This window comes from Silene latifolia, chromosome X (assembly GCF_048544455.1).
Source record: "Silene latifolia isolate original U9 population chromosome X, ASM4854445v1, whole genome shotgun sequence".
Classification (NCBI taxonomy): domain Eukaryota; kingdom Viridiplantae; phylum Streptophyta; class Magnoliopsida; order Caryophyllales; family Caryophyllaceae; genus Silene; species Silene latifolia.
Genome location: NC_133537.1, coordinates 26,228,604 through 26,248,987, shown reverse-complemented (window position 1 = coordinate 26,248,987; position 20,384 = coordinate 26,228,604). Strand labels below are relative to the sequence as shown.

The 20,384-nt window shown below is 35.7% G+C and overlaps 1 protein-coding gene across 1 annotated transcript; it reads left to right on the top strand.

The window, feature by feature from the left end:
- The first annotated feature begins 1,378 nt into the window (after positions 1–1,378).
- LOC141617084 (uncharacterized) lies at positions 1,379–4,413 on the top strand. The gene is made up of 5 exons (XM_074434254.1): positions 1,379–2,230; positions 2,276–3,247; positions 3,351–4,064; positions 4,125–4,183; positions 4,272–4,413. Exons 1-5 carry the CDS (start codon positions 1,379–1,381, stop codon positions 4,411–4,413), a joined length of 2,739 nt encoding a protein of 912 aa, XP_074290355.1.
- Positions 4,414–20,384: the final 15,971 nt, after the last annotated feature.

Sequence of the window (20,384 nt, the reverse complement as noted above, 5' to 3'; positions counted from 1 at the left end):
GTACTTGACTTGAGTGCTGAGGCTGAGGAACTTGATGATGAAGGGTGGACGCTGCGAAAAGGAGGAAAGAGCATCCCAGTGTTATCTACCATAGAGGAAGAGGAGGATATTTCAGTGCCGCTTCGATTCACACCGGAGGATGTCCAAACTGAGGTAGAATTCTGGAATAACGCTGTTGTTTGCTTTATTATGGGGGCTAACCCTCCATGGGAAATTATTGAAGGTTATGTTTATCGTGTATGGGAGGAGTTTGGGATTGATAGAGTGTCTTTTTTGGATAATGGGATGTTCATTGTTCGGTTTCAGAAGTCTGCAGGTAGGGATGCATTATTGAAGGCTGGCTATTATCTCTTTGATAACAAGCCAGTCATTATAAAACCCTGGTCTGTAGATATGGAGTTAGTTAAAGAAAAGGTAGATGTTGTTCCTGTGTGGGTCAAGTTGTCTGGCATTCCTCTAAAATTTTGGGGGAAGTGTCTGCCATCTATAGCAGGTCTAGTTGGAAAGTTTGTCCAAACTGATAGGGATATGTTTGATAAGGTTCGTTTGTCATATGCTTGTGTCCTGGTTGAATTAAAAATGGATCAAACATTGCCTGACAAAGTGAAATTTGTGGATGAGAATGGGTCTGTGGTGAGTGTTTCAGTGGATTATGAATGGAGACCTGTCTCTTGTGCTAGTTGTAAAGGAGTGGGTCATGATGCTGAGCACTGCAGGAAACCAGAAAATTTTGAGGGGAAAAGGAAGCCACAAGGTTCTAAACCTCAACAGCAGAAAGTGTGGAGACCTAAACAGCAGGCTCCACCTCCCAGGGAGACTGTAGTTTCACCAATTATAGTCACACCTACTATGTTTCCTCCTTTGTCTCAGGTTAGGGCAACACCTGTTAAAGCTACCCCAGTAAAGATTATTATGAGAATGCCTAGGCAGGAGGGTATTGAAGGAGTTAGATTATCAAGTAAATTTAGCCCTTATACCTTCAAGGATGCTTTGATACAATCTACTACGCCTGGTGTAAGTGTAATTGAAAGTGGTAAGGACCCCCCCCCATTTGCTCATGCATAGTCTAGGTTTTTGGAATGTCCTGGTCTTAATGACCTGAATAAACAGAAGGTTGTAAAGTGGTTTATGCATAATCATGGAGTGGGATTGTTTGGTTTATTGGAAACTAAGATTAAGCCAGATACTTTACTTAAGAAAAACACCTCTATATGTGAAGGATGGAGTGTTTCTACTAATTGTAGTAAACATAAAGGGGGGAGAATTTGGGTGTTCTGGAAGCCTCAATGGTTTGATATTAATTTTTTTATCTTATGGCCCTCAACACATTCATATATTTGTTCAGTCTAGAGTTGATCAGAAGGAATTTTATTTAACAATGATATATGCATTCAATGATTTACATGATAGAAATGCTCTTTGGGATTTTTTGAAGGAGACTGCTAATTTTTGTACTGGTCCCTGGTTATGGATGGGAGATTTCAATGCTGTTTTGTCTCCTATTGAATGGCTGGGGGGGAATACCACTGAAGCAGAGATGGAGTTTTTTCAGGAGTGTGTCTCATTGTGTAGCATGGAGGATATACAGGCTACAGGTGTTCTGTATACTTGGTCTAACAAGCAGGCTATTGCAGATAGGGTTTATAGCAGACTAGATAGGGCCATGGGCAACCAGGATTGGATGGAGTCTTATGGGGATTATGTGGCTCATTTCCACCCTGAGGGCATGTTTGATCACTGTCCATGTACTGTTGTGGATAGGAATATTGAAATTGGTGGGAGGAGAAGCTTTAAGTACTTTAATATGTGGGGTAAAGCTGAAACTTTTATTAGTGAAGTAGCTACTGTTTGGGGTAGGTCTTACAGTGGGACTAAAACGTTCTGCCTCATTAAGAAATTGAAAGCTTTGAAACCAGTGCTCAAGGGCTTGAACAGGTCATGTTTCTCTGATATTGAGAATAGTACTAGTATAGCAAGTACTTTGTTGGAAAACCTTCAGAAACAGCTTATGGATGAGCCTGGAAATTTGGAGATTATTCAACAGGAAATGGAGCTGGCCACTGAATTAAAGGAACTTATCTCAGCTAGGGATAGCTTCTTGACTCAGAAAGCTAAAATTCAGTGGTCCATAGAAGGTGATCTCAATACTTCTTATTTTTATCAAGCTATCAGGAAGAGGATAATGATGAACAAAGTTTTGCAGATAGAGGATATGCATGGAAAGTTGTGTGTACTGGGTGATGAAATCTAGGGTGCTTTCTTATCTTATTATCAGGATTTGTTGGGTATTCATACTGCTACTGATCCTGTTAGTATGTCTGTGGTTAGAAGGGGGCCATGTTGTACAGATGAACACTGGAATATTCTGAATAGGCCAGTTACAGTTGAGGAAATCAAACAGAGTATCTTTAGCATTCCCAAGAGTAAATCACCAGGGCCTGATGGCTTTAATAGCCAATTTTATAGGGATGCTTGGGATATTGTGGGTGAGGAGGTTTGTGCAGCTATTGCTGATTTCTTCTCAACTGGAAAGCTTTTAAACCAGATTAATTCTACAGTGATCACTTTGATTCCTAAGGTGGATAGACCAACAAGTGTTAAGCACTTCAGACCAATTTCTTGCTGCAATGTGATTTACAAGTCAATCTCAAAGATTCTCTGTACTAGACTTGCATTAATTCTGCCAGATATCATTAGTCAAAATCAAGGTCCCTTTGTTAAAGGGAGGAGTATACTTGAAAATATTCTTATCTGTCAGGACCTTGTGAGACTCTATTCTAGGGGAATGGCTTCTCCTAGATGCATGTTCAAGCTAGACTTGCAAAAAGCCTATGATACTATTGAATGGCCTTTTGTGGATCAGATGTTGGAGGCCTTAAATTTCCCTAGTAGGTTTAGAACTATGGTGATGACCTGCATTACTACAACTTCTTATTCCCTCAATCTTAATGGTGCTAGCTTTGGATATTTTAAAGGAAGAAGAGGGTTGAGACAGGGGGACCCTATATCTCCTCTTGTTTTTTGTATCTGCATGGAATATCTATCTAGGGTTCTGATGTATGCAATTGATAAGTGGTTCTTCAGATACCGCCCACTTTGTAAGAGCCTCAAGCTGACCCACTTGCTATTTGCTGATGATTTATTGATGTTTTGCAAAGGAGAGACTCAATCTATTATGTTGCTGCTAAGGGCTTTGGCTACTTTTTCTGCTACTTCAGGACTTAGGGTTAATGCAGCTAAGTCTGAGGTAGTGTTTAATGGGGTTACAAAGAGTCCAAGCGGGATAGTCTGAGATCTCTGGTTTCACTGAAGGTAAGCTCCCCTTTAAATACTTGGGTGTTCCTATCCAGGCTGGGAGACTTACTAGGAATGATTGCAATGTGTTGATTGAGAAGATTGTTTCACGGGTCAGGAGCATTGGTGCCAGGAAATTGAGTTATGCAGGGAGGCTGGTATTGATTAACTCAGTTTTCAATACTCTACATAACTACTGGTGTTCAATTTTTTTGATCCCCAAAGGAGTGATAAAGAGAATTGAGGCAATCTCTCGCAACTATCTATGGAATGGGGACACTGAGTACCACAGATCCCCTCTTGTGGCCTGGCATGATGTGTGTTGCAGCAAGAAGGAGGGGGGACTGGGAATCAAAGAAGCTGGGGTGTGGAATGTGGCCATGGTTGGCAAGTTAGTTAATTGGATATACACAAAAGCAGACAGACTTTGGTTGTTATGGATAGACCATGTGTATATGAAAGGCCTTGACTGGGATACTTATCACCCTCCTCAAGATTCCAACTGGAATTGGAGGAATATTTGCAAGGTTCGCGGACTTCTCTCTGGTGGTTTTCATGGTAATCAATGGGTAGCTGACCCTAAAGGCTACTCTATAAGTTCTGGGTACCAATGGTTGCAGGGATCACACCCCTCTGTACCATGGTATAAGGATGTATGGAATGATTGGAATGTTCCCAAGCAGGCTTTCATTGCTTGGTTGATTTGCAGACAAGCTCTGAATACAAGAGTTAAATTGTCTCAGCTTGGAGTGGTTGATACTGATAATTGTGTTCTATGTGAAGGGGGGGCCTGAAACTCATTTTCATTTGTTTGATGACTGTGCCTATAGTCAACAAATTCTTACAGGCTTAGAAATTTGGCTCCAGAAGAAGCTGCTAATCAGGACAGGTAATTGTTCAAAAGTGCAGAATCAGGTGGTCAGTCTTACCAGAACGATTTATTGGTATACTATTTGGATGGAAAGGAATCAATGCAGACTGGATCTCAAGCTCAGGTGCCCTGCTCAGATTATCAGACTAATACAGCAACAGGTCCAGAGTAGAGTCAAGCAGAAGCTGAAGGAGTTTGTGAAATCAAGGGACAGGCAATGGCTAAGTAGTATTGACATTAATGTTTAGTGTAGGTGCTATGTAATGGTCTTCTTGATGCGGAATTCTGGAAAATGTTGTAATGTTCTTCTGATTAATTAATATATCAAAGCTCACATTTCACCAAAAAAAAAGATTGGTAGAATCGTGTTACCTTGTCTATAGCAAATAGAGAAGACAAAAGGCGAACTGGCTGAGCACACCAACAAACGTAGAAATTGGTGATGAAAAGGAATAATTTACTAGGTAGTGATGTCACACTTAGCAAAGGAAGAGAATTAATAGTTCTTGACAGGGTGGGATGTGATGATGTTTACAGAAAGCTTTTGTCAAAGGCAATGGATTATTGTATAGTCAGCTACTGAGCTGCACAACAAAACACGCCGAGACGATGACTAATATTATAAGGCTTTGGTTACTATTAGTTAGGTTTAAAGTATATGGTTAAATAGAATTAAACGAGTACTTAAAATAGGTTGAGAAGGGCCTAGAACTCTAATGAGATAGACAATGAAAAGGTTAACCGAATTTGGTTTTAATAATAACAAACAACATAAAACGGATTTTAATAAAATTTAAGACAATATTGTAATTCCAATAAATTACCAAATAATAATAAAAAGAATAGAAAAATAAATATAAAATACCCAAAATATTAGAAGTATTACATTAATGTTGATTTGCATGCAAGACGGAAATTAAACATCCATCTACCGAGTTAGGTTTATGGTGCTTAACATGATCCATTTGTCTTTAAAAAGTGCTTTGAAATACAAAGTGTAAAATGCAGACTCATCGATCTGATCCGTCTTGTATCCGAGTTAGCCGAAGTCGGGATTGTCCTAGACGAGTGCTAGAAAGGAAGCATGAGCAGTGCCAAGCAGCCTATTGAGGCGCGAGCCATGAGGCAATACAAGGGAGCCTGTCCTGGTTTGAAATGTAGAAAACAGAAAGCCTGTTTAGGCGCGAGTCAGATGACGGCCCAAAGGGGTGTCTCATGTTTGTTGAAAGTGTTTGTGAAATCATTTGTACAAGGGTGTTAAAACCCGGTTTTTTGTTGAAAAGGTCGTTAAGACGCTTTTGTGCTAATATCAAGCACGGGACTCGGAATAATTATCATTGTATTGATAATATTCGATGTCGGGTTCGATTTTGCAAGTTTGACATGAATAGTTTTATGAAAAAAGGATGTGAAAATGTTTGTTATGAACTAATTATGTTAAGTTCAAATAAAGTGTAAAAGGTGCTTGGTATGAACTAATTATATTAAGTTCATTGCTTTGTAATTAGTCAAAGTTTATCATCGTACTCGGGTTAAACCGACATGGTATGTAGAACCAAGGATGATTATTCATGTATGACTAATATGGTTTTTTCGCAAATGTGAACAAATGAATAAAAAGGCTTTAGAGTACCCTTTAAATATGTAATTAACCAAATATTATCACCGAGTCACGGATTAAACCGTCATGGCATGAAGAGCCAAGGGTGAATATAATTCATGGTTAAAAATGCTTGTTGTAAACTTGATTTGAAATATTTGAAATGGTAAAAATCGATTGCAAATAAGAGATGAAAATGAAGGAAAGATGAACTCACACACATTTGATTTCTGACCTGGGGTGCCATAAGAGGCGTGAGCCACCTAGTTGTGACTAGGGGCTTCTGCCTTAGGTCAAAACTCGGTTTTGGCTCGATCAATCTATATTTTGGATCATGTTATGCATGTTTTATCATGTTAAAGTCATAAAAACAGATAAAAAGAACATGAAAGAAGAGGATTAATTGCACCTTCATACTTACATGCTAGGTTGCTTGACGAGAAATCGACAAAGTGTAAAAACTCGTGAGTCGGAAAACTCGATTTAAAACCGTTTTTTGTAAAATATGGAGTGTTGTTTTGCTTTAGTGATGGTGTAGTTGGTCGAAGTGGTAAGTCAAGTGATTTAATGCACGATGACGGTACCAAACAATGTGTATGGCTCGTATTTTCAATCGGTAGGTCGAAAATACGTATCGTTTGTTGACTTGGGAAATCTAGGTCTAGAATTTTAAGGGAGAAAAGAGGGGGCAGACTCTCGCATGCCTTAAAATGGTGGTATTTAAGGGGTATTTATAAAGGATTGTGTGGTCGTGTGCATTTTGAGCGACGTGGCCACATGAGCTGCTTAAAGAGGAGCGAGCATGTCCGTGGGTCTTCGAGTTGTCTTGTCACTATCACGCATTTGGATTTGTTGTTTGTTCTATCCTAGGTTTTTTAGGTCATGATTGTTGTACTTGACCATCAAGTATGTCGTGTATACTTATCATGGAAGGTTTGTGATATTGTTTTTTGTGTTTGACTCGGTTTGACTCATTGTTGGAGTCGGGATATGAATTTTGAGTCGGTTTTTGGTCCGGTGTCGGTTTTGACTCTAGTTAGTTTTATTGCGACCCCGTCGTCGTACATAAAACACTCCAGGTACTTTTGGAATGTTTTGAAAATGTTTTTTGAAATCGTTTTTTGAGTTTTCCGACGCGTAGTTTATATAAACTGCCGATCAAACGTAGCGATTCCTAAGCATGTTGTAGTCTTATAATCATCAGGTGTTTGATGGGGATTCAACAGATACCAGGTATCTACAGAGCCCCCACTTTGACTGAGGCTTGGACAGGGCAAAAGTCAAAGTACAACCTCCAGGTCAATCGAAGATTACAACCTGGAGACCGAAGCGACATCGAGGCGGCTTAAAAGGATTTGGGCCAAGGACCTGCCGCCGGGAAGGGCGGCGTCGAGGCGAATCGAGGATTCGAGCCAAGGACATACCGTCGGGAATAGTTTAGAGTTTGTCGAATGCTAGTGTGGGTCATTTAAAGTCCGTTAGACTACGTATAAAGGCTCGCCAGCCACAGGAATGAGTCATACCTGAGGCATCTTCGGGATATGTCCTTGAATTGCTTTTTTGTCCGTGCGTAGAGGCTCGCCAGCCGGGTTGCAGGTGCGTAGAGACTCGTCAGCCATTGAAGGTGCGTAGAGACTCGCCAGCCGTTGAAGGTGCATAGAGACTCGCCAGCCATCGAAGGTTGAGTAATCGACTGCGGGAAATAGCCTGATTTATGGGGCTTATTTCAAGAGGTTGCTTGTTGTTAGTGGACTCCGCGGGGGGGTTTTCAGAGGTTCCGCAAGGGGATTTTTGGGTGTTTATAAGGGATGTTTGCGGCACTGGGAAGAGATAGGCTTCTCGTAACTTGGGCCTGGCTCTTGCAGATGGCGGCCTCCATTATTGTCATTCGTAATTTTGAAGAGAGGTAACGGTTTTTATTGCCGTCGCTCGGAGTTTGTAAAAATAGAAAATTTGAATTTCGTCATTTACTATTTTGTGTTTGAAAAATTTCGTTGTGATAATAGCGAGTTTTACTTTCGCCATTTGCTATTTTTTTTTTAAAATAACGGATTTTAATTCCGTTATCTTGCAATTTTGTGAGAAATAGCGAGTTTGAATTTTCGTCATTTGCTATTTTGTTTGAAGTTAACGGTTTTTAATTCCTTTACCCTGCGATTTTGTGAGAAATAGTGAGTTTGAATTTCGGTACTTACTATTTTTGTTTAAAAATGACGGTTTTTAATTTCGTCGTTTAAAATTTGTGAAAATAGCGAATTTTGAATTTCGCCATTTTGCTATCTGTGCTTTGAAAATAACGATTTTTAATTTCGTTGTTTGAAATTTGTGAAAATAGCGAATTTTGAATTTCGCCATTTTGTATTTGTGAAGAACATAATGGTTTTTAATGTCGTTGTTTGAAATTTGTGAAAATAGCGAACTTTGTGCGAATATAGGCCAAAGCCCAAAATTTCGCTGAAATTGCTAGGATCACCTCAAAGAGGCGGGAACCTTTGTGCGATGTAAGGGGCCTCTCCTTATTTTCTTAAAAGGACACGAGAAGCAGCAACTCCTCATTCGCCATTTCCGTCGACAAAACCCACACGAAATCGCCAAAAAGACATCATTTTTTATCTCGTTTTTTGCTAGGATTCGTGTCATTGCCATTATGTCATCTCAAGATATGTAAATACTCTTGATTCCATTTGAATTTGTTTGCCTTTTTGTTGATTGAATTAGGACGAAACCCTAACCCTCTTGAAATCGATTTGGGCGTTTTTGTTTTGCCCATTTTCGAGTGGAATTGATGCTTGCATTAGGTTAGAAACCTGTTTAGGAGTATAGGGTTGCTTTTAGTTTTCATTTTGGTTCCCGTTCCCATGGTACCCCTACTTTTCATGGTACCCCTTAATTTTGTCAGATTTCCATAATTTTTAATTACTAATTTATCGCCACATCATCAAAACTTAACGTCCATTTAACGGCCGCTACATTAAGGCACCATGGGCACAAAATGGAACCTCAAGGGTATCACAGGCAGATTCTTAAAAGCAAGGGTACCATGGAAAAATCTTACAAAATTGAGGGTAACATGGAAAATTTCCAAATAATTAATTAATTGGGTTTTGTTGAGTCGGGTTTTATAATAATCAAGTTGTTGAATCAAGTTCAAGCCAGGCATCAATTGTTCATCCCGAGAGTCCGAATTCCTAAAGCTTTGTTTGCATTTTCTAACTCTACCATTTATTATATTGTTTTTATTTTTTTTTTACGTTAATTTAGTTAATTAGTTTTATTTAAATTTTAGTTTATCTGTTAGAAATTAAAACATAATTATGGACTCACAAAACACATATAAGAGAGGTCAAGCTGTTTAATTAGTGAGTCAGAAGAACCAACAAGAAACCCCGAACCACAAATCCTTACGACCGCGCTATTTAACATTAACCAATTTATGGGTTTCACTCCGTCACAAACTCACAATTACAGCACATGCAATGGCCCGTCCAACCAAGTGACCAACCAACCCCTCCATAATGACCCCGACTAATTTATTTAGTAGTCTTATATTTGAAAATCAATCTTTTGACGGACCTATTACAATACTGTTACTGCCTATTCCACCACCTTTTATGACAAGGGGGTTAAGACCATAGTCCGAACATGGCTCAAGAGGTGATGAGTCATCTACCGATTTAATGCCATCCCATACACAAACACAACCTGAAAAACCCGAACAACCCGTAGTAGAAGTATGGTTGACCGAATAAGAAATGAAGGCAATACGTAAAAGCGTAGCTCTAGGGAACCCTGACAACATTTTATAAAAAAATGCTAATAAACCAATCTGTAAACGTATATACTGTGATTGCATATTTACTTGCGCTAGTACAGTGTACCGGTTATCTACTTTGATACTCAATAAGCTCCGTAAAAACGTCCCGATCTAGGGCAACCTTCAATGGACCAATTCGTGACTCACCCCGATAACAAATCAAACACTTATAATTACGATGAATGTGCCGAACAATTGTCTAAAATGATTATTCAAACGGAAACCCATTTGCACTTGCTGAACACCCTGCTTTTAATAAATATGTTAAAGCAAATCAATCCCATCACAAAGAAACGAGTAGGAGGTTCGTTAGAAATAAAGGTATGGTACAATTTCTGACGGCACGACAAAACCTTATTTCTGAGTTTGAAAAGACTAAATGTAAATTTGGTATAATTGCTGATGGATGGGATTCTGGCACAGTGGCGTATCCAGGAGGATGCAATGGATGCACCTGCATCCCCCCTTTCTGAAATATGTACATATTAGCTTCACTAAGTGTCATTAAATCTCTAGTGTTGCAGCGGTAGGTTGGTCACTTTCTATACTGTTGGTCATGAGTTTGACTCTTGCGTGCCTTTATTACTCTTTATAATGCTATATTATTGGGCTTCAATTTTTGGGATTATATTACAAGACATACTCTTTTCACAATAAAATAAAGAACTATATATTCCCTTTAAACCGCTTTAAAATATAAGGTCATTTAATAGGAATACTCCGAACTATTAGGGTGCTTCTCAAAATACTCTAAACTATAATTTAACTACCAATATAACCAACTATTATATCCTTTAGCTTTTAATAGAATTGGCCCTTTATTAACCTATAGTAGGAAGTAAAAAGGTCACATCTTTCTCATTATTGATGATCTTCATCTCCTTCCTCTTCACTATACTAAACTGCCCGGAAAAATTCACATCAAATTACAAAAAATCAATCAAAAACACAAAACAAAACCCTAATTAACCTAATTTAATATGACAATACAAGCTCAGAATACCAAATCGCAACAACTAATCGCTTCTCAGCCACGACTCCACTTAATCGATACAGTATTCATTTCTCTGTCTTCATCATTTGTACAGTATTTAGCCTAAAAAACTTCTCTAAAACCCCACCTTTCTTTACCTATTTTAATGAGGTTTCCGTCTTCTTCAAGTTTGCCCTCTTTAGCTTCGGAAATTGCCGGCCCATCTTCACAAGTGTTTCAAAAAATCAACATTGAAACAAGTTTTGTTTCAATCGATGAGTTTTTACCATTTCGTATGTTATGAAAGTTTCTGCAAATTAAACAAAGTGTGCCTATTATGGTTTACTTGCAAATAACTAAATCATGCACATTCCAGTTATTGACGATAAAGGAATGATGGGAATGGTGTCTATTATGGTGATAGTCTATCTCACACCTAACAAAGATAAATACCCTAGTAACAAATAAATGTAGTAGTAGGGGTCGAACACAAGGAGACGGGAGTTGCTAAACAAGTTGTCATGGAGCGAATTTTATCAAGGTTGATTAACGATTGGGTTTTTGTTTTGGTTTTAGTAACACTGATAAATTAGTGAAAGAAAACAAAAATCAAGAAGAGTTTAGGGGAATCGGGTCACACATGCAATTATGTAAATGCTCATGTCAAACTAGGAATTGATAATAACGATAATTGTTTAGGCTTAAAGACAACCACCTCTCGGTCTTATTGTCAACCATAGAACGGATTCTAGCGAGCTCTCGCTATTACTAGATCGGTCTACTAAAATATGCTTAGTCTAATTCAATTTTGTGCCTCTTGACTTATAAAAGTGAATTAACAAATTTAATCTAAGATAGTGATCAATTATCAAAGACTAGCAAACAATACAAGAATTTGATGGAAACTTTTAATAGATATTATAACATCCTAATTCAATAATTACAAGTACAAATGATAACATATGATATAATAAACATGATGAAATGTATATATGAAAATGCTATGATTAAACTTATGATAACAATAACTTAACAATGAAATGTAATAGACTAATAACGATATGGAAATGCTAATGATAATGAAAACAACATAACAATGAAAATGATGGATGAATTAACGAAGTAATGCTAGAATAAAATTACCGTAACAAGGGAAATAGAACTTGAATAAGAAGAACACGAATGAGAAACCCAAATAACTTGAATGGAAAGCTTGAATTAATAACTTGAAATGCTTAAAGGAAATTGTTTATAACAATAAGGAAATGCTTAAAGGAAATCTAAACTATTCTAAAAACTGAAATAAAGTGTATGAAGGTGTGTAAAAGTGGTGTAAGTGGTGTCTCAAATGACGAATTCAACACCCCTTATATAGAATTAGGGGTGTTGAAACGTAAATGACTAAAGAGAGGCAACCCCAATCAGAGACACCCTACCCCGATCGGGGACGTAGGTATTTCAGTTGTTTCTCTTACTTCCATCTTAATTGGCATAGGGAATCCAAATGCACAATTAGGAATCCTAAGCCTTGCTTCTCGATCTTTATGGGCTTCATTTGTTTACTTGTTCACCAACCAAAGTTGGTTTCTTCATGCTCGGGATTTCCATGCTCGGAATTTCCCAAAACGCCCCTCCATGGTCAAGTCTCGTTTCTTTTAGCCTCGTGAACTTTAGTTCTTGCTAATTTGACGGGAAAAAGCCACCGAATGCTTCATTTCCTACAAAATGCAATGAATACAAGCAAAACACCTAGAACACGGAATTAGCTCACAAATACACTTGTAGAAGTGCAATAATCAAATAAAACCGAGCTAAAATAGGGAGTTAAACTATATATAAAATAGACCTATCATATGATTTACTTGCAAATAACCGAATCATGCACATTCTAGTTATTGACGACAAAGGAATGATGTACTTTTGATAATGCATCTACCGACTTCTCTTGCTAATATGTTAAAAATTAGTTTAAATGAAATTCTTTTAAATGGTGCTTTGTTGCATGTTACATGTGTCACGTGGGTGATAGGGAAGGTGATGGACTGGATGTCGATAACGATATCGTCGATTGATTAATTCATTTTCTTTATATCATAACCACGTCCATATTATTATGATGATGAGCGGTGGCGAGCATGATGGTAATTTGCAGTGGAGGATGGTGGGTGGTGGTGCGTAATGATTGGGGTGGTGGTAGATGGGGTAGATGGTGAAACACAAGAGAGGAGACAAATTTTTGAAAAATTAGATGAGAGAAATGGCAGGGTCAAATTCGGAAAAAGCGTACTATATGAATAAAATAATTGCGAAAATCAACACCCTTTATCTATTATTTTATATTTCTAAAATTAACCCATTTTTTTCCTTTAAACTGCGTTAAAATATAGAGTTATTTAATAGGAATACTCTGAACTATTAGAGTGTTTCTCAAAATACTGTAAACTATAATTTAACTACCAATATAACCAACTATTATACCCTTTAGCTTTTAATAGAATTGGCCCTTTATTAACCTATAATAGGAGGTAAAAAGGTCACACCTTTCTCATTATTGATGATTTTCATCTCCTTCCTCTTCACTATGCTAAACTGCCTAGAAAAATCCACATCAAATTACAAAAAATCAAGCAAAAACACAAAAAAAAAAAAAAAACCTAATTAACCTAATTGAATATGACAATACAAACTCAGAATACTAAATCGCAACAACTAATCGCTTCTCAGACACAACTCCACTGGATCGATACAGTATTCATTTCTCTGTCTTCATCATTTGTACAGTATTTAGCCTCAAAAACTTCTCTAGAACCCCACCTTTCTTTCCCTATTTTAATGAGGTTTCTGTCTTCTTCAAGTTTACCCTCTTTAGCTTCGGAAATTGCAGAGCCATCTTCACAAGTGTTTCAAAAAATCAACATTGAAACAAAGCTTTTTTCAATCGATGAGTTTTTACCATTTCGTATGTTAAGAAAGTTTATGCAAATTAAAGAAAGTGTGCCTATTATGGTTTACTTGCAAATAACTGAATCATGCACATTCCAGTTATTGACGACAAAGGAATGATGGGAATGGTGTCGATCGGAGATGTGGTTCGTGCTGTGGTCAACGAGCACCGGAATGAACTTGACCGATTGAATGCATATATACAGGGAGGTTACTAGATGATGACGATAATGACATTTTATTATGTCGGTCTGAAAATTCTCGACTATCTTTGAAATTGTTATTCCTAATGGTATATGAATACTCACATGTTGGCTGTTTCGCATTTGATAAGTATCCTTATATGTTGATTTTATTGTAGTACTAGTTTAAAAGCCCGTACTTCGTACGGGTTAATGACCTTGATTATTTTTAAACTAAGTTATAGAACATTATCGAATAGGTGTTTCGAAGTTCAAATCCGGGTGTCACATAATTCTAAAAAAATGAAATATCATAATCCCTTATGGTCTCTTGATACGTACTTGATTCTAAGCATTAAGTAGCCTCTAAAGCTTTGTTATCTCGAATTCTAGCAAAATTTATTAAATACTAATCATCATAAGTGTAAGCCAATCGGGGCGCTTTGATAGCCCTTATGATTAATATATATAAAGATAGGTGTTTTGAAGTTCAAATCCGGGTGTCACATAATTCTAAAAAAATGAAATATCCTAATCCCTTATGGTCTCTTAATACGTACTTGATTCTAAGCATTAAGTAGCCTCTAAAGCTTTGTTATCTTGAATTCTAGCAAAATTTATTAAGTACTAATCATCATAAGTGTAAGCCAATGGGTGCGCTTTGATAACCCTTATGATTAATACAAAGACAGGTGTGAAATTAGTGAATAGTTTATATTTGCTATATTTTGGTAGGGAGAATAAAGCAAATGTAAACTATTGATTGGGACGGAGGGAGTATATATTTTGTTTGAACCATATATCTACCCTTCAAATATGGACAATTTACTTACACATGTCATTCTTAGAAGTTAGTCAGTTCAATTTTTTTTTTGTTCAATTAATAAGACTGTATTACATAACAACAATAACAACAACAACAACAACAACAACAACAACAACAACAACAACAACAACAACAACAACAACAACAACAACAACAACAACAACAACAACAACAACAACAACAACAACAACAACAACAACAACAACAACAACAACAACAACAACAACAACAACAACAACAACAACAACAACAACAACAACAACAACAACAACAACAACAACAACAACAACAACAACAACAACAACAACAACAACAACAACAACAACAACAACAACAACAACAACAACAACAACAACAACAACAACAACACCAACAACAACAACAACAACAACAATAATAATAACAATAATAATAATAATAATAATAATAATAATAATAATAATAATAATAATATGTTCGATATTTGCTTCCGCTCTGGGATCTCTGCTGGTAAGGAGGTCGATATTGGTCTGCTTGATGCGCATGACCGGTCCTTGCGTCCTGCAGATTTGTTGCTTTACTCTTGGGACAGGGGCCGGGATGTGTGTGTGGACCTGACTGGGTCTTCCCCTTTGACTCAGTCTGGAATGTCTGATTTCGTACCCGGATGTGTGGTTATTGATGTTGCTTGGCGCAAATGCGCCAAGTACCAGGGCTTATGTCCGGGGATCGGTTATGGTTTCTTACCTTTTTCTTTCTCTTCTTTGGGGGAGTTAGAGGCGGATGCCATTGCACTGCTCAAGCGGATTCGGAAATATTCTCTGTCTCAGGATGCCGGAGCGCGCGCTGCTGCTTTTATTTTCACTTGACTTAGCTTTGCTATTGCTAAGGGGGTGGGCGCCCAGATTGTATCTCGGCTACCCACCAATTTCCTGTAAACTTTTGATTGATTAATAAAAGTTTGCGTTTTTAAAAAAAAAAAAAAAAAAATAATAATAATAATAATAATAATAATAATAATAATAATAATAATAATTAATCTTCTAATTACTGATACATAGAGTTCATTTTTATGTTCTTTCTTTCACAAAGCACATGTAATGTATACTCCTATGATCATCTTATTGCTATCATTCCACCGTAAAGGCGTAAAAGATAAATCCGTCTATGTTTTTGGCCACTATACGCAAACATACACTTTAGTGACAACAAAATTATAGTTTCTTAAATTTTAATTTTAACCGTTAATAATAGAAAATCTTAAGAGATTTCTTTCACAATAATTAAGTGACTCAAAATATTTTGGGTTGATTTCCAAGTTTCAAGGATGGCTTCTATTTATAATCATAAGATCACCCTACCTTATGCATGCTAATCTTTCAATGTGGGATAAATTTACTATTTATACGTAGTATATTCACAACACCTCAATTATTTTTCAATGTGGGACAAATAACATACTAATAAATACACCATCTTTTTCACACCTAGCTCGACATCCAACCCGAATCCCGAAATACGGACAATTGCTACTCATTATATCTAATAGTAGTTATATTTAATATTTAATAATATGATCAAATACTATATGTTAATATTCGTACATTCAACATCCAATCCGATTAATAATGAGCAAATACTTACAAACTAATCTTATCTAGAGTCTAAAGTTTTTCGCACGTATATAGGTAACATGTGCAATTTTATCTTATTGCTAACAAACTAATCTTATCTAAAGTCCAAAGTTTTTCTTACGTATAAAATTAACATTTTTTCTTATAAATATTAAGTAGCTTTTAAGGGTTGGACTCTCTTGATGAAACAAATGTTAAAACTTGAAAATTTAACATTATGTAACGTTACTTTTAAAGTCTCTTATATAATAAGAATATTACTGATATATGTTCGTTATTTAAAAATTCAGCTTAAAATTTAAAAAATAAATAACTTATTACTAAACTACTAAATTTGAGTAGAAAAGAAGATGATATAACAATATATAATTATACAACTGTGAAACCACCAAAATCAAAAGTATTGTGTAGTGTGTCCCTCCTTTACCGTTTTTCAGTAAAAGGAGATAGTATTAGCAATCATCTAACTGGTAGTTAAGGCCTTCCTTGTAAGGCTTTAGGGGTTATTTCTTTTGTAAATTGTATTCTTTTCTTTACCCCTTGTGATTGAATGAGAAGAATTATAACCTTTTGAAAAAAAAATCACTATTGTGGAGGTAATAATACAAACTCTTATAAGAGTTATATAAGACAATATTTAAGAGACTCAAAAGATTTTGGGTTGATATTTAAATTCCAAGGATGACTCATATTTATAATCATAAGATCACCCCACATTATGTTAATCTTTCGATGTGAGACAATCTACTATTTATAATAATAGGATCGGCACATCTTATGTTAATCTTTCGATGTGGGACAATTCTACTATTTATAATAGGATGACCACACCTTATGATCATTTTTCGATGTGGGACAATTCTACTATTTATACGTAGTATGTTCACCACATCTTATTATTTTACAATGTGTGACATATAATATACTAAGAATTACATCATCTTTTTCGCACCTAGTTCGACATCCAACTCGATTTAATAATGTTTTGTTCTTTTGATTTTTTCCCCTTAACTGATGTATAAACTCTTTTTGTAAGTCTTTTAATTTAAGTAATATTTAAACAAAAAAAGGTTGAGGACGGATAATTCCATCTTAAATAAAAATTCGTGGATAATAAAATACAAATAAATTTGGTATTAAGACTACATAAGCTGCTATGGCCTATGGATTTTTTAGGAAAATATTTTTGTAGCATTTTATTATGAGTGTGTTGGCAGTTCGTAGAGCTAATATGGTATAGCTGAACCTTGAGCTCTTTGATATACTTGGATTTCTTCAACTGTTGTCCGCTTAATTGTTTGACTAATATTCAGTGAGTTGGTCTCATTGTAATAAAATCATACCTAACTCATTTTTATATTCTCATTCTCATTAAATTGAATTAATCAATATTAATCGCTTTTAAGACTTATTAATTATGGAGATCATGCATACTTATTGTTACATTTGTTAGTTAGTCTTATCGGTGTTCGATTGTTAGATTAAATTATAATATAATTAGACAATTGAATCAAGAAAATCAAGGATACTTGTATCAATTTAACTGTTAGAGCACAACAAATGTAACATATAAGACAACTGTAACATATAAGAGCTCTTTAAGACAATACTTAAGAGACTCAAAAGATTTTGGGTTGATATTTAAGTTCAAAGGATGACTCATATATATAATCATAGGATCATCACACCTTATGTTAATCTTTCAATGTGGGATAATTCTATTATTTATAATTGGATGACCCCACCTTATGGTAATTTTCCGATGTGAGACGATTTTACTATTTATATGTAGTATGTTCATCACACTTATATTATTTTTCAATGCATGACATATAACATATTAAGAAGCACGTCTTCTTTTTCTCACCTAGTTCGACATCCTATACTGTCTATTAATAATCGTACTTTTTTTTCTTTTTTTGTGCAAATGATATGAAATTCATACTCTAATAATTTCATTTTTTTATCCCAAATCTAATTATATAATTTTTTTACGATAGTTTTTTATCAAATGAAATGTATAATGTTTTTATATGAAAATTATAAACATGACTTGGATATATAATATAGGAAATATATATTATAATAATTAAAAAATATCCACTTTATTTTTTATATCATATTGTGGAGATATGATACAAACTTTTAAGAGATCTTTAAGACAATACTTAAGAGACTCGAATAAATTTGGGTTAATACCTAAGTTTCAAGGATGCCTCCTATTTATAATCATAGGATTAACCCCACTTTGTTAATCTTTCAATGTGGGACAATTCTATTATTTATACGTAGTATATTTTCCACACCTACATTATTTTTCAATGTGGGACATATAATGTATTAAGAACTAAGAGGTACACTATCTTTAGTATTTGCAAATGATATAAAATTTATACTCTAATGATAGAATTTTTTATCACGAATCTAATTATATTATTTTCATAATTTTTTTAACAATACTTTGTTGTCAAATGAAATGGAAAAGTTTTTATATAAAAATTGGAAATATCACTTGAATATAATTTAGGAAATATATATATTATAATTATTAAAAGATTCTCCACTTTATTTTTTACATCAAAAATTATTATTTATGATACTTTCCTAAATTGATTTTTGATGATGTGGACGCTCTAGAATCACTCGAAAAAAGCCTCTTTTATAAATATATACTAGGTTGAACGCCCGTGCATTGCAATGAGATAATTAATTTAGGTTGGTAATCATTATTGTAGAGACAATAATACAAACTCTTACTTCTATTTATAATCATAAGATCACCCCCACCTTATAGTAATCCGATGTGGGTCGATTCTACTATTTATACGTAGTATACACCACACCTACATTAATTTTCAATGTGGGACAAATAACATATTCTAAGGAAAGTAATAGTACAAATAAATTTTTTACCAACCATTTATAGATTAGTATTCATAAACTTTTTACCAACCATTTATAGATTATTAGGCGATGAGAACAAACTTTACAAACTTTTAAGAGCTCTCTATAAGACAATACTTAAGAGACTTAAAAGATTTTGGGTTGATACCTAAGTTTCAAGAATTACTCCTATTTATACATAGTATATTCACCGTAGTTACATTACTTTTCAATGTGAGACATATAACATACTAAGTAGACCATATCTTTTATATCAAAAAAATTTAGGTTAACTAGTTGTTTCTCCGTGCGCGATGCGCATGGAGACCTAAGGACGACCTCTATTGATGTTGAAGATATTAGACCATTTTGTATTGTGCAGCGACAACATTATTAGACATTACTTATATGTATTTGCTTGCGTTCTACATCTTATTTATAACAATCCATAAACTTGAGTACATATTGATGTTGTCCGGCCGTGTTTGCAAGGTTTTGACCATCAAATATAACTGCATATGACACTTGTAAGTAGGTGTAGTCTTTGCCAAGTAGTTGTGTATGTCTTATGTATATAGTTTGGAGTGTGAATACCATTTCCTCGTACTTATGTATATGGTTTGGCGGGTGAATACCATTTTTTCTTGTACTACTCCTGCATGTCTTCCAATTTCTCTTCCTCTCCATTCTTCTTTCCCTTTCCTCTTCGTTTTTATCCTTTTATATCCTTCACTCTAGTTCCTCTTCTTTCCCCTTACTCTCTTTCTCGACCTTCATCCCTTTTCCCCTTCCCCTAGGCATTCTCCTCATTTCTCTTCTCCTCCTACTACTTGTCCACCTCCCCTTAGTCTTTTGCCCCATTCTTCTTTTTCTCCCTATTTCTTCTCACTTCACCCCTCGCACCGTTCTCTCCCTATTTTATATTTAACGTTGTCCCCTCGTCTTCCTCCCTCTAATCACCCTCCATGCCCCCCTTCTTATTCGTCCTCCCTCTTTCATTTCTCCTTCTCCTTCACTTGCTCTTATATAACGCCTCCTCCTATTTGTCCTCGTATTAATCTTTCATATCTTCCCCTTCCCCCCTTCTTCCTCTTTCCCCTTGTTCTTATCGTTTGAATCCTTTCATTTCCCTTTACCTTCTCTTATTACCTCTTACTCTTTTTCTCAACCTCGATCCCTTTCCCCTTCCTCATCCATTATCTCTTCCATGTACACCGTCCCCATCCTATATATCCTCACTTCCCTCTCCTCCTCAACTTCTCCTTATATTACAACTCCTCATATTTTTCCTCGTATTAATCCTTCATATCTTTCCCTTCTCCCCCTCCCCCTCCCCTTCATCTTTTCCTTTCCTCTTATTCCCTCTCCCTACCTCTCATTCTTTC

Excerpts from the sequence above, each read along its gene's own strand:
- LOC141617084 (XM_074434254.1), top strand. The coding sequence starts at position 1,379 with ATGATATATGCATTCAATGATTTACATGATAGAAATGCTCTTTGGGAT. Across the intron at positions 2,231-2,275 it reads ATATGCATGGAAAGTTGTGT|GATTTGTTGGGTATTCATAC; the intron begins GTACTGGGTGAT and ends TCTTATTATCAG. Across the intron at positions 4,065-4,124 it reads TGGTTGATACTGATAATTGT|TCAACAAATTCTTACAGGCT; the intron begins GTTCTATGTGAA and ends CTGTGCCTATAG.